Source organism: Jaculus jaculus, chromosome 2, assembly GCF_020740685.1.
Source record: "Jaculus jaculus isolate mJacJac1 chromosome 2, mJacJac1.mat.Y.cur, whole genome shotgun sequence".
NCBI lineage: Eukaryota > Metazoa > Chordata > Mammalia > Rodentia > Dipodidae > Jaculus > Jaculus jaculus.
This window is the reverse complement of record NC_059103.1, coordinates 145,584,895-145,600,753: the sequence shown is the minus strand read 5'-3', so window position 1 is coordinate 145,600,753 and position 15,859 is coordinate 145,584,895. Positions and strand designations below refer to the sequence as shown.

Here is a 15,859-nt window from a genome sequence, read left to right as displayed (position 1 = left end):
TTTCAAAGTAGAGATAGAAGTTGTTATTTTAAATAATCATTCAATTTTCCTTCAAGTAAACATTGACAAAATCAACATTACAATAACCACCTTAAAATAATTTTAATAATTATATACATATAAAATGCCTTGCTCAGAAGACTTGAGCTAGAGTTCTAGAGATTGTTTTATGCAGTAATTAAATGTGATTTTAGGCATTGCTTTTCTTCTCTTGATGATTGGGGTTGCACCCAGGGCACACACATGCTGAGCAAACATTCTAGCCTTCAGAGGTACACCATAGTCCTATATTTCTTTTTATCTCCTAGCAGACTTAATGCACAGCAGTATCAAGATGTGACAGAAGGTGGATATCACAACAGAACAGAACTTACCCTTGTAGCACAAATTTTCTCTACAGCCACCTCCAAAACTAGGCGGGCAAGCAGAACAAGGCCGTCCATGTTTGTAAGGAGCATGTCCCCACCAGTTTCCCCTGAAAAGATGGTCCAACCCTTTAAGAGATCATCTAACAGCACAATTTATTGTAAGACAGTAAAAAACATGAATTTTCTGGGTAATGATCTAGGTGTTTTAATTTTCAGACCTTTATGTATTTCAGCATATAATCATTTGGATTACTAAATTTATATATAGATTACTGCCTTATTCTTCCTAAAACTTTCAAGGTAACTTGTCAATACTATTAAAAATTTGAAAATCAAACATTTACAGAAAAGTAAATTCACTAGAGATATTCATCTGCATTCCACATGTCTTAGTAAAATCAGATTTTGAATCAAATTTGACCCCAAGTATGATTGTATAAAAATTTTAATACGACCATTCAAATAGTCTTTATATGGATGAAAATATATTTCTCAACAAACCTACAGTTGATAACCTCTAATCAAAATTAATAAATATGTAACCTAACACCATATTGAGTGAAGCTAAGGACATAAACTGGGCAAGAGAGGTGACTTAGTGGTTAAGGCGCTTGCCTGTGAAGCCTAAGGACTCATGTTTGACTTTCCAGGTCCCACATAAGCCAGAAGCACAAGGTGATACAAGTGCACAAGGTTGCACATGCGCACAAGGTGGACACGTCTGTGGAGTTCAATTTCAGTGGCTGGAGGACCTGACACACCAATTCTCTCTCCCTCTTTCTATCTTCCTATCTTCACAAAGACATTTTCAATTTTCTTATTCCCCTTAAACACTGATTTAACACATGAAGCAACCATAAGCAAGTCTATATTAGATAAGCTGATTAAAAATATACTTTATTCAATATGCATTACAGAAAACTCAGAAATATTAAATAACTTTCATGTTCTTAAAAAACAAAAACTTAAACGTGAAACCAGTGTTTGTTCTACTCACTTTGGGGAATAATTGCACACCAAGTAGACAGCTTTGGGCCATATCTGCCCCCAGATGTTCATGTTGTGGCACAGATTAATGGCACAGCCTATCCTGCTACTCGTTGCCCACACCACCTACATTGGAGGAAGAAAAGGCTCAGAACAAGCAGGTTGACTGTGATTAAATAAGACAACAACATATCAAGAAGAAGTGAAGGAAAATTAAACTGGAGAAACCAACATTTATCACTCAAAATGAAATGAAGCAGTAAAAACAAGGGATTCTTTCCTAAGCTGGTTACACTTAAGTCAATTTTTTTTGGTTTTTTTTTTTTTTTTTTTTTTTTTTTTGGTTTTTCGAGGTAGGGTCTCACTCTGGTCCAGGCTGACCTGGAATTAACTCTGTAGTCTCAGGGTGGCCTCGAACTCATGGTGATCCTCCTACCTCTGCCTCCCAAGTGCTGGGATTAAAGGCGTGCGCCACCGCGCCCGGCTTAAGTCAATTTTTAAAAGAAGTCTGCTGAAAAATATCTCTATCTGCTATGAAGTTTTCAAAGTACTTGCTTCATAATTCAAAAGCTACAGGTCCATGTCCTATGGACATTTTTATGAAGAAACTTATCAACAAAAGAAACAAAATTTTACATATCAAGCATGAAGGATAAACACAAAAATGTAAGAGTACAAATTTCTTCTACAGTATGATCTCTCATTGTGTCCCTTGTTATTAAGTACCATTAAGCTCATCTTAACACTGTCATGTGCAGAGGCCTATAAAATGATTAGTATTTGCAGCCTAATAACAGCTCATAGGAAATCTAGAAGGTCAGAATAGCTCATCAATGTGAACCTGAGTTCCTTTGTTTGACTTAAACTTCAGAATACAAGCAATATCAAATGGGAACACTAAATATAAAATACACAGATATACATACAGATATAAATGTTACACATACGTAAGTATTGGATGAAACAGGTAATTTGCATTTTTAATTCTTTGAAATAAAATTGATTTTGCAAATGATAAAATAATTCCCATACATATTTATTGAGGCCATATGAATGTATTTTGTGATAATTACTTTTATTATTTATAGAAATCTGTTACCCTATTCCATGTAATCATAAAGAAGGTAACCTTTCTTAAGTAATATAACAAATAACATGACAAAGACATATAGTCATATGTCCTCATCTAGTTACTAAATGAATGTGGGAGAATGGAGGATAATACACCCACCCAAAGCATACCTGTGTATAGTGGGTACATACAGGACCAGAGCATCTGAATGGACAATACGGGTTGCACTCATGCTCATATGGGTAGCTAAAGTCTCTCACTTCATCATACCATGCTTGTACATGGAATGTTGGGGGCCTGTATCTAGTACAAGAAAGTAATCACAAAGAACAAGAAACGTTGGAAAAAAATATAACCAAACATTGCAAAATAGATTGAAAAATTTTGGTAGAACTTCCTTCTGTGTAAGTCATAAGTTTTAAATATATATTTCCATATCTATATCCATTATTTTACTAATATACCAATGATTTAAAACAAAATTGAGCCCTAAAATCTGATGATTATTCTGTTGGAATATTTGGGTTTTCTTTATTTTATGATTAGCTGTTTTGCTTGTAGGCACATACCATTTAAATATACAGTGATGAGTTAAAAGGCATTGCATTTCAACCATTTTTGTTTTCAGAATCAAGAGTGCATGTAAAGCTACCTTCCCCAATGTGCTCCCAAATTCTGTCCAATGGACGGTAGCAGACTTGAAGGTCCATGCTCCCACAAACATGTTTCAGCCCAGGATTCTGCAGACCTTTCCAGTTCCACATCCCATGTCTACAGAGTAAAATGGGAAACAAAACACAGACATACAATGTATCACAGAGAGTTTGGACATTTCTTCAGAATATCATGTCACTGAGTTCTTATGTTTTCTCCCTGATTTACAAAATTAACATGTTTGTCTGGGCTCTCATCTGTCACCTAGAACATGTTCACTAGCCTCCTAATTAGCCTCCTTGATTATATGCGTTCCCTTCTAATCTGCCTATGGGAGGTTAGAGTCACCAAAGTGAGTAGAAAGAGAAAGAAAAAAAATGAGTGACTTTCTCAATATTTTAGAAAACAGGAGTGATAAGGCATAACCTAAGAAAGGTAAGAGTTGGTGTGGGGAAATTTTGTTTTCTTTCTCTGAATTTTAGACAATGGAAGAAACCTAAAAACCAAAAAAAGGTGTTGTGTAAACAGAGCCGGGAGGAAGAGGGTGGAAGTTTCTACATTCATATGACTTTTGTTATCTAGCAAAAATAAAAAAAATCAACTAAAATTTAAATAGTAAGAGTAGTTAATATTCATAAAAATTCTGCTTTTATATTTTGGCAAATGTTCCAGATTACCAGCTTCATGATACTATATCAGAAACAGCTACAAATAAATATTTATCATTCACACATTTTATATGCCAATACAGATGTGTTAACAATTAATTTCATGATTTCTTTGACTAAAAATTGTATTTGCATATTTTAATTTGTTATACCAAGATAAATTCATGTTACTGTTATCTGTCCAACAAAATTTAGGCAAAAAAATAATGAATTTGGATGAAGTCCCAGATAATGAGGCAAATACAGCTTTTCTTTTGTACCCAAAATGTGGAGGAAACAATCACCTCTCAAAGGCAACCCAGTATCCAAGCAGATTTGCCTGGGAACTAGGTTGTCTGTAAAAGACAAACTAAATTAGTGTCTTGGAAATCAGGATTTTTACACAATGCTTTAAATCCTACTATAAAACCACACCAATCCTTAGGCTGCCAGTCTAGCATTCTCATGCTCAGAAGAGAACATATGAATGAATAAACCACAAACCAGAGGAAAATCATAAATAGAACTGAGTTGGCTAAAAACCAAAATACCAAGAGTTCACTGTGATGATTTGATTTCAAAACGTTTCCTACAAAGAGCTTAGCTGAGTTCTGTCTCTCCTCTTTATCCCCAGCTGCAAAGTGACTCACTTCTAACAAGCAAGGCGGCCTGGAGATTTCTAGAGCTAGGTTACAAAATAGAGCTTCTAGCTGGTTCTCTTTTCAGATACATTTTAACATCTTGACCTCAGTCAACAAATTAAGAGGCCAGTCACAGTGAAGAGGTGGCAGGGTAGACAATGTGGAGAGACCACACAGAGAGGATCAGGATTTGCAGCTGTGTGAGATTTCCTGGCTTGAAACCAGCTTATGGAGACCCTCAGGTAATGGTAGAGGATGCTTGGAAACCCCACCCCCAGAACCCACCCATGAGGACCACCCAGGTGAGCTCCTGGAAGAGACTGGGAGACTTTACTGAAGGACAATTTACTCTTGCTTTGCCCATGATTATATAGTCTGTGATACAAATATTTCCATAAAAATTGAAACTAGATTTTAAAGAGGATATAAGTAGTTTCAAACTCACAAATCTGTATACATCAAAAGCATATTTATATATGTTACGTAGAAATTGAAATAAATCTGAAATATCACATTCCGATGCTTTAGGCTAGCATTCTAATGCAAGATAAAATGCAAGATAAGTCAGAAAGAACACTTTCTGAAATCTAAAATTCACTCATTCAGTTTATACTATGCCTAAGCTTATAACTATCAAAATTTTGTTTATAACCCTGAAAATAGGAAAGTACATAGAATAAATTATAATACTTATATCTTATAAATATTATAAAAAGTAAGCATATTTTATTTTAAGAGCTGTGATAGTGGGCATGTTGTTGAAACCTACTTACATCAATATTTAATAAGTATTAATCAGTGACAATTTAAAGAGAATTAGAAAATATAATAAGCATATTTGTTTAGCTAAATATCAATAATAAAAATGAAAATGCTGAACATGGCTCAGTGGGTAAAACACTTGCTATACAAGCACAAGTACCTGAGTTGAGATCTCATGAACCCACATAAAAACTGGATGGAGTATATGCAACACCTGTAAGTCTACAGCCAGGTGGAAGGTAGAGACAGGGAATCCCCCAGAAGCTCACAGTTACCCTGATGAACACAGCAGTGCGCTTAGAGAGATGCTGCCTCAAAGCAGTGAGGTCCAACATGTAAAGTTGTTTGCTAACCTCCACACACACATGCTGTTACACATACTCACATACATTAACATGCATATACACATATACATTACATACAAACACCAAAAATAATAATACAAATAAAATATAAATGAAAAACAACTCTTAAAAAATAAAGTACCAATAAAGTGCCCTGAAAGAAATATCAAAATCTACAGCAGCACGGCACATGTATATTTTTACTCTATAGGATATTTCAAGTTTAAGTTCACCAATAATTCATACCCATCACATTTAAATATAGGTCAGACTAGACACATGCCTATTTAAATTCGGGTTTGTAAATTAAATCAAGATGTCCTAGGATGTTTCCCTTTTTCCCTCTGAACTATTCACCCAGCCCCTAATTTAAAGTCAACCTACACTAAAATTACTATTTCTTCATAAAATGAGTACATGAGGTATGTAGAAAATTAAAATATAGCTATTTTCCAACTACGTCTATACATTGTTCATTCTTTGAGCTTAGTAATATTTTCAATGAAATTTTACTACTAGAATCACTTTATGGTGCTGATACTTTGTTTCCAATGATATTTTTAAGCTAGTTCAATATTTATGATTCCTAATTTCAAGTGTGTGTGTATGTATGTATATGTACAAATTTAAATCCTGATAAAACCTTTCCAAAGGATGCAGAGAAACATATGGTTTTCGTACGTTAAAATACTGTTTGTAGATATTGGAAATTGCATAGTTATGAAGATACACATAAAAATATAATTGACTTTACCTTTGTAAACTATGAATGAGCTAGTACATGATTCATATCCTTATCAGTTTTCCTGCTATAGTGAAATAAATAGTGACTGACTATTTTAAATTATTAGAAATGCAGTCTTAAGAAAGATGTTATTGCTAGCTTACCACTAACTGGTAGCACTGAACATCAGGGGGGAAAAAAAGCTGTTAGTAAGACTAGTTTTCCTTGAAAAAAGATTAAGCATTTCCAAATATTTCTTGACCATAGTAAATTGCTAGCCCTCAGCTGACATAACTTGAAAAATTCACGTTTTGGGAGTCGCTTACTCTTTATGAATTCAAGATGATTATTGTAGCATATTAAACAAGAGCTGAAGGCCAATGTTTAAGGCCCTAAAACTCTGTCTGCAAATGAGCACTCTGTGATAATGGAGGATTCAAGGATGGCAGTTTCTGTGGTTTCAATGTGGGTGAATAGTGTCCCCCAAAGTTCTGTGGTAAAGGCTTGTTACCAAGGGTAGAACTGTTAGGGATGCTAAGGAGCCTTCTGGGAGGTCCTTGGGTTATTGGACACATTCCTTTGAATGAACCATAGGACCCTGTTTATCACCCCTCTGGATTTTCTGGCTCAAGATGTGACTACTGCTGGAGGTGGAAACAAACACATGTAATCCCAGAGCATGGGAAGGAATGAGGCAAGAGGATTGCAAATTTAAAGCCAAAGAGACCATGGCCGCCCCCAAAATAATAGAAAAAAGAAAAAAGGAATAACATGACATGGTTTAAATTATTCAAAAAAAATAGGTTACTATGTTCACATTTTCTTAGAATGCGGTATTTCTTGTAGTGCCTCACAAGGACTTATTAACAGTAATATAATATTTCAGGTGAGAATTGGAGCATCTCTTAACTAGAAGCAAAAGCAGCTTTGTGAAATGCATGATCTTAAGACAAACAGGCTTCAGATGGTATGAATATGAATAAATTATTAGAGCAAAACTCAGCTGCTTCCAAGTCTTTAGTTTTATTGCTCTTCAAAACATAACTGCAATAGGAAGCAGTAAGTGCATAAAATCATACTAAAAAGTTAAATAAGGCAGATTTCTACATGTAACTGTTCTGCATATGTACAGGGACATCAAGATTTTTCAGCAGCTCATGTGTGCAGGAGTGGTTAAAGAAACCACAGACACAGTTATGTTTTTCTAAGTAATACCTTGATAACATTATTCTCGCTAGGCCACTACTTCTAAAAAGACCATTAAAAAAAAAATCCCTTCTTATTTAAAAATAAATCCCTCCATGAATCTACTGTTTTTTTTTTTTCCAGTTCAGACAATGAACTTGTCCATGTGATCCTTTCTAGCAATAAAAACTTGACCACCAGATGTTCCAATAATTTAATTTATTACCTTATGAAAGAGCACTTTGGACAGTTCAGAAGATTTCAGGCTCAGATTCCAAATATAATTCCTCATTTTCAACTCCTTGAAGTCTACTTTCTTTCCTCCCACACTAACATCAATAAAATAATGAGATGAAAAGGTTTCTGCTTTTTTTTGACTAGGTCACCAGCTCACAAAATGCACTATAGAAAAAAAACTCAGACATAGTACATTCCTTCCAATTTGGAGATGACTTCAGATATTTGACTACTCTGTTTCAGGTGCTTAAAAAGACTGGAGGTAGAGGAAAAGACACAAGGCTCAGATTTCAAAGAAAACACTGGGGTTAGCAAGCACAGGGGCCCTGCCAGCTACTGAGAAAGCAGCATTACCTCAGGCGATGCGCATACAAGGGCCTCCTGGAAATTGCTGAGATATGAGGCATGTGAGGTAATCCCTCTCTCAAAATCTACTTTCAGACAAAGCCTTTAGGACCTTACAAGAAATAACAACCTAATCATTTATAAATTGCACAATCTAATTTCTCAGTCCTTTACATTTTGGTCTATAGATACTGGATCACTTTATGACAATATATTTCTTCATTTATAGTCCAATAATTTGATATATACAGAGAATTGTTCTAATAAAATCAAACATAGAAAAACGCCTGTTAGTGAAAAGAAATTCTCACAGTAAATTACTCTTATCTAGAGCAATTGTTTATGTATTAAGTTTTTGTCTAATTATGGCTCTTGGCTTTGGGGCACTGTAGACCATTAAGAGAGGGACAGGCATGCTAGAGTAGCCGGGTCTGTGGCAGGGGGATCACAAAGGTACTGGCTTTTTACATGATGCTGATCTGAAGGTAGAGACCTAAATGGGAGCCAGACCAAGTATAACCTTCAAGGCCTATGTCCCACTGAGGTACCTTTGCCAGCTAGATCCCATGTCTTAAACATTTCATAAGTCCCCAGAACAACTCCCTCAGCTGGGGAGCAAGTGTACAAACAAGCCTGTGTGAGACAGTTCATGTTCAATCCATAGAAATATGAACAATTACTTAGGTTTTGAAGGTAAACGACATAATTATTCTTATTTTTCATATTTGGGACTGTCTAATATTTTTTAATGATAAAAATGCAAACAAACTCAAATCAGTAAAGGTTTATAAAAACACAGAACCTATGCCTACAATGTATTTTCACAACTTGGTTAAACAGACTGACATAAGAATGCTTTCAATGAAACTTTCATAATATGCTTCAGCAAAATATATTATGCTTTATATTTTTTGTATTGCTATAATCAAAATTATATGTTGTGCTCACTAATAATTCCTGCCTTGAAGACACACACACACACACACACACACACACGGCTCTGCAACAATGTTATTTGAAATTTTGAGAGAAATATTATAGAACCCTTCTAAATTGATCCCTGCACAGTCACCCCAGGCTCTGCTACCATACTTTATGCCTCAAACAGCTTAGTTCCTCAGTGAGTTACCTCTGTTCTCTTGCTCTTTGGCTTCCAGTTGGGTTTAGCCAGTGAAGACAGAGGCATTCAGAAGGTAATTTGTGTGTTCGTACTCACAGCCTCTCTCCTCCGCCTCTCACAGTGGTGTGTCCTCTCCCACAGCTCAATGTCCTCAGCTCAGCCCTCACCACGCATGCTGTGGCACCACTGAAGCCATGGGACGACCATTCCACTGACACCTGTGAGCCATTGTCCCTAACTCTGAATGCAGAGACTGCAGTATGTTCTTTTTTTTTTCCCTATTGATCACCTGCTATTGAACATTTGTTTCCTGTGAGTAGTAAATGCCTTAGAATAAAAATATTGTAAAATGCATTTTAGCAAACTACCTGATATTATTTGACACCTACTAGGGTTTTGTAAATGCCTCTTCTCTCTCTATTAGTCTAATAGCCTAGTTAGTCTTCCTGTAATTACTATAACCTCTTAATTTGTATTTGGAACATTACTGGTATTCATATAACTAAGAAAAAAAGTCAAATCCAAATTTCTCAATGACTAGAAAATAAGGTAATTAACTGCCACCTAAAAGTCCAAAGACAGTAATCTAAGAATACGAATTTCAGATATCCCTAGTAAAAGACAGTCTACAGGAAGCCCTTCCTAACAATGTTTAAAATGTCTTCTATAAATTAAAGGCACTGGTTAGTCCAAGATGGCATTTCCAATGGCTCCTGTAACAAACCCTCAAGTTTAGGTAGCACCAATATTTATACACAAACAGGAATATTTTTCAAAGTATTTATAAAGTCACAGTATGAAAACAATTTGTTGTATATAAAGTACTTATAATTTCACCATTTGAAAAATGGTTTGTTGTATATAAAATATTTATAAAGTTTCAGTTTGAAAATATATTTTACAATAATTTGTTTAATCTTAACACCTTGAGCTAATACTCCCATTACCTCAAATGAAATGCCTTTTTACAGCTATCAGGAAGGGTAAAATCAACTGTGCTACATTGCTAATGCCTGTGGATTAACACTTGATAGAACCAGATGTTTTCACCACTTGGGAAATATATGCCCTTAGATAGAGGTATGTATCAATTCATACAGGTCATGTGCCCTCCACTTCAATCAATGTGCCTACAAACTTCCCTCTCCCAAGCTTTGCCATGAGGTGCTAGCCACAAAAATACTCCCTCCCATAGCCCTTGCTGCACCACGCCCACACCCTCTTCCAAATGCTATCTCAAAATATACCTGTTTTAAGAACACACTCCTGTTTACTGCCTTATACAGAAATTGTTTATGACTTATATTCAGTTTAACATTAATGTGCAATCCTATTATATTTTTCCAATATGCTATATGTAAGTGGTTAGTTATACCATAATAATTATGTCCACTTTTAGTCAGGAGAGGAAAAAAACTAATGATTACCAGATCACAGTATTAGATTCTTATGTTTGGCAAAGTGAGCTATCCACCAAGTCCTGAGACGTCATAAAACTGAATACTTTAAAACTTGAGCCCCACCCCCACTAATATATCCTCATCTTTCCCCTAACGCTTAGTCAACTGACCCAGTGACCAAGCAGGCGGCAGTTCGTGCAGCAGCGAGGTGAATAGTTTGCAATGGCATAGAGAAGGTGTTCTTACTTTCAAACTTTGATTCTTTTGGGAATTTCTTGACATAAAGCCGTAAACCCTTGAATCTGTTTCTGAACTTAAAGTGGTATGAAAAAGTTAGGTGTTGTGCCTTAAAAAACACTTAAAAAACGTCTGACTGCATGATGGTCCTTACACAGATTCTTCAAAATCATGATTTCATAATGGGCTATCCTCAGACCTTCTTTCTCTCCTATCTGCTCAAGCTCAGCTGACAGATTTTGTTCCAACAGTCCACTGAGGAAAACACACATTAACATGAAAATCCCTTTCTCTTTTCTTTATCAAATATTCTATTTCCACCCATGTTGCCCCAGATTTGTTGCTGGAATAAATGAGCTGACTTTGTAATTGTACTGCCCACTCTTATGCCCAGAGCTTTCTCAACATTTTCATTCCTGTGAACCCATGAACACAGCTATCATCCACTCTAAATGTTCTCCTGTCTCTGATCTCCTTCACTGCTATATTTTCCCCCAGCTCACATGGTTTTCTACTCACACCTTCCATTGGACTTGCAGGCATATCTCACCAATGGAATTCCAATGAAAGTTACCGAGGGCTACCACATTGACAAAACCATCATTCACTTGTCTTCATCGTCTTATGAATTTTCCAGGATCAATGAAAAAAAATACAATAACTCCTTCACTGTTCCCTCTTCTGGCTTCTAGAAGCGCAGCATATGCTGCTGACTACTTATTTGCAAATGCTGTTGTGACCACTTCTCGCTGTTCTACCCCTCTGTGTACTGTCATCCCAGAGCACGCCCCAAGGCAGTCAACTCTGTCCCAGCCAAGCTCCTCCTGGACTGAAGCTGTTCAGGCAGCTGTTTGGATAACTCCCAACAACACCCACAGGCTTTCCATATTCTCATCTCAAGCCTCACATCTTCACTGAAAACAAATTGGAACTGAACATGGTATGGCATCTCAAACTATGTCTGCTCTGAAAGGAATTCTCAATTTCATCTTCATTTTCTCCTGTTTCTCTTCTAGTCTCACCAAGGGCTTTAATAAACAACTGAAAGACCTGAAAAACTGAACATCCCAAGTCCTTTCTTATCTTTGGTTGTACGTTTTAAAGTTTATCAGGAGTATCATCAAAGCATGCAGTGAAACTCCCTGGGTCTCCATCTGTATCAGTCACGTGCTGGTCCAAACCATTGTTGTATCTTGCTCAGAGTATAGTTAGGGCTTCCTAACTTACCTCTCCACTTTCACTTCTTTTTCATTTGGTAACCAAACAATTATACCCCCTGGATTTCTTCCTAATTCTGCTCTGTGCAGTCCCTCCCCAGCTTCCAAGCCACTACACGTCAAAGGGTGTGAAGGCCTTGCTTGAAGTTCTATATCTTTTAATAACACCCATGAAGATATCATCTCTCCACACGACATTACCATTTAAGTGCTGATGAATTCTAACTTTGTATTGCCGACTGGACAACATAAATCTAATGGAAATATGTTCAAGTACACTCTGACAAACTTACTTGACTATCTAAACAGTGTCCAAAATGGAGCTTCTGCCTCCTCCACCCATAGATATTCTATACACATTCTTCCTCATTTTGGAAAATGGGTACCTCAATACTTCCAGTTTCTCAAGCAAAAACTGTATAGTAATACCCACATCTACAATCTGTACTATCTCAAAAATGAAATAATACACCCCATGATAGTGCAATGGCGATCTTGACAGAAATTGAAACACTGTTTTCTCCTGCTTCTCATGCTAACGACTGCATCTTCTACTACATAAAGAATGAGGGAAAAATTTGGGTATGGAGAGAGGAAAGCAGTCCATGTAGGAAAACAGTAGACAACACTGTCCTGGGAAGAGAAAAGACAGATCTGTGGTTCTATCTCTTTTAATACCTTGGGGTTGAAGACCAATTAACTGGTGATTTCTAGAATCTTGGCCACATTCTGAAAGTCCCTGAATGTTGTCAAATCAGTAACTTTTTTCCTGTGATTCTTAAACCAGACTAATAACTGCCACCAATTTCCAAACACTGGCAGCCGTCCTTGGATAGATGTGAATTTTAAGCCAGTAGAGAGAAGTCCAACCAACCTAACTCTATGTGTCTTATCCCAAGGCTTCCATGAAATTTTCAAGACTAATATTATGAATTTAAGAAGGTTAGTATTAACATCACAGCCATTGTCCACCACTTTCACGCTGCCACCCTGTCAACTGAATTATTACAATCATTCCATCTCTCTGCTCACATAATTGCCCCTACTTTCACCACTTAAAGCCCATTTACTTTCTTTTTTTTTTTAAGTACTTCTTTGCAAGGAGAGAGGTTGAGAGAAAGAAAAGAAAAGCAAGAGAAAGGAGGCAGACAGAGAGAATGGACTTGCCACAGCCTCTAGCCACTGAAAATAAACTCTAAATACATGTGTCACTTTTTGCATCTGCCTTTACATGGGTACTGTGGAATTGAACCTGGGTCATTAGGTTTTTCAGGCAAGTATCTTAACCACTAAACCATCTCTCCAGCCCCTTGAACCCAATTTTCAAAAAAGCCAGGGCCATCCTAAGATCAGTTCTCCTCTACTGAAATGCTTAAATGGCTTTTATCACTGACTAAAAGCGAATCTCTACAATGGCCTATTTCTTCCCTCCAGTTACATATCTGAGCTCATTTTCTACACCACTTCCCAAGCTCCATCTCTTGTCAGCTACATGAGCAACTTGCTGAGTCTGAAAGTTCACGGCCTTAGTAGCTTTTCCATGTAGGGGACAATGCTTGTGGAATTCATTACTGAGCCCCAGACAGAACCTGGCATTTGGTAAATTTCCAAAGTATGCTAAATGAAGCAATGATTAATATTAGCCTCAAATCTCTACACTTATTCTATTATCTCTCAAAAGCCCCAGTAAATTGCTTTTGCTTAAAGGAAAATCATTAAACTCCTGGAAATTCAGAGAGTCATCCATGGTTATTATAATATTTAATACAACTAGGTTGCCACATTACTTTCTTCCTACAGTACTGCCATCAGAGTGCAATTTCCAAAGGGAAAATTTCATTAAAATGTCAGTGTCTTGACCAAACGTAAGGCCTCATAGATTTTTAAACACTATAGCTTACTTTGTTTTTATTCTGAAAATGGCAAATAGTGAATTAAGACATTTTTGGAAAAAAATTAATAAGCTACTTTAAATTCAGAATAAAGAAATTTAAGTATTTTTAAATAATGATAATATGCTATGAACCAAAAGAAATTTATTATATTTTAAAGTGCTGCTACACACTTCATATCAAATTTCAAAACATTAATTATTTTTAAGCTTTCTGAAAACCACTACTAAACAGAGAAAATTACTGCTTTGGGAATAGAGAATGGCAGTCAATCTTAATTGAAATAAATTCCTGACACTCCTAGATGAAACAATGTGCTGCCATGACCTTTGGCTAGCTAGCCCAGGAAGTTATCATCTGTGAGTTTGGGTGGACAGACTCAGGAAAGCTGTCATTGGACCACTTCTGTTTATTATAGATGTATGTTGCTCATGGCAAAAAGTGTCAGGAGACTATTAATATATGAGAGAAAACAGCAACTCCAAAAGGTAAAGATCACTGTCTTATATCCTTGACTAAAAAGCACCCTGCTCCATGAAGTAGGTTGCCTCATGTTCAGTTTCTAAAATCATGTGTTATTCTGAAGCACAAAAGAAAAAGACCAAAGACTTGATTTATAATCTTAAAATGGCCATAAAAAGAATATATGTTACAAACAGGAACCAAGCTATTGTTTGCCTCTAATTATACCACATACTGCCAATCCCATTTAGCTCTGAATCTCTGGTTGCCTAGCAAAGACAGAGGTATTCACAGGTATTTTGCTTTGCATTTGGAGAAGCCTCCTACCAAGGTTCTGCTTCATGAGGTGAGAGAGAACACACAGGCCCCAGCCCTAACAGCAGAAACAGTGGGAGGAGATTTATGAAGCTTAGATGTCCCTCTGGTAATACGGCCTGCATGCTAAAGCACTTTTTAGGCATTACTAAATTTTGCATAATATTAAACTATGTTGAATTTTAGTCTACCTACTATATTTTAAGATGTTCTATGTTAAGAAAGCTTGCAATAAGTGATAAATACCCATTAATGTATCTTATCTTTTAAATGTCAGACACTGAATGCCATATTAAGTCTATAGTATAGGATAGTTTTAGCATCTCATGAATAATCAAAAATTAGAAAATATTTCTTCATATATATATATATATATATATATATATATATATATATACACACACACATATACATGCATGTGTATGTATGTGTGTGTATATGTGTGTGTATACACACACACAATATATATATATATATATGTATATATATATATGTGTGTATATGTGTGTGTATACACACACACAATATATATATATATATGTATATATATATATATATATATATATATATATATATATATATATATATGTATATATATACACACACACACACACACACACACACACATACATACATATTGGTGTGTGCGTGTGCACATGGGCTTGTGTCTACAAATAAACACTTATGCCACTTTTTGCATCCTGCTTTACTTGTATGGCTGGGGAATTGAACCTGGACGAGCAGGCTCTAAGAGCCTTTAACCACTGAACCACATTCCCAACCCTAGAAAATATCAAATAATACCAAACTAAAGCCTGTATGCCAGGCTAGAGACATGACTTAGTGGTTAAGACATTTGCCTGTAAAGCCAAAGGACCCCAGTTCAATTCTCTAGGACCCACATAAGCCAGATACACAAGGGGGGCATGCATGTGGCATTCATCTGCAGTGGCTGGAGGCCCTGACACACCTATTCTCTCTCTATTTCTCTTTCTTCCTCTGCCTCTTTCTCTTAAGTAAATAAATAATAACAAAATATTTCTTAAAACCTTGTGTGTCTTCTCAAACATATTCAATTCCCACATCTGTTACCTGGTTTGGCTATGCTATCTTCTAAAACTCTTACAGATTTAATTTCTCTTTTCCATGTGTATTCCATTGTCTCTGATACTACCTTGCCTATTCTATCCATGCCTTCATTTAACACATGTTTGAGCATATAATAATTTTTAATCAATATGTATTTACTG

At 36.0% G+C, this 15,859-nt stretch overlaps 1 protein-coding gene across 2 annotated transcripts in view; it reads right to left on the bottom strand.

Moving 5' to 3' along the window:
* Crispld1 (cysteine rich secretory protein LCCL domain containing 1) overlaps nt 1–15,859 on the bottom strand; it is a 39,168-nt gene that overhangs the window by 17,235 nt on the left and 6,074 nt on the right. Inside the window, exons 3-6 of one of the 2 annotated variants that reach the window (XM_045143020.1) lie at nt 3,080–3,198; nt 2,598–2,730; nt 1,366–1,481; nt 375–475 (exon numbers count right to left, since the gene is read on the bottom strand). In XM_045143020.1, the coding sequence (XP_044998955.1) occupies nt 375–475; nt 1,366–1,481; nt 2,598–2,730; nt 3,080–3,198 (469 nt within the window). Of the gene's footprint in view, nt 1–374; nt 476–1,365; nt 1,482–2,597; nt 2,731–3,079; nt 3,199–15,859 lie in introns of those variants that run through there. The other variant, XM_012949224.2, reaches the window with a different exon arrangement.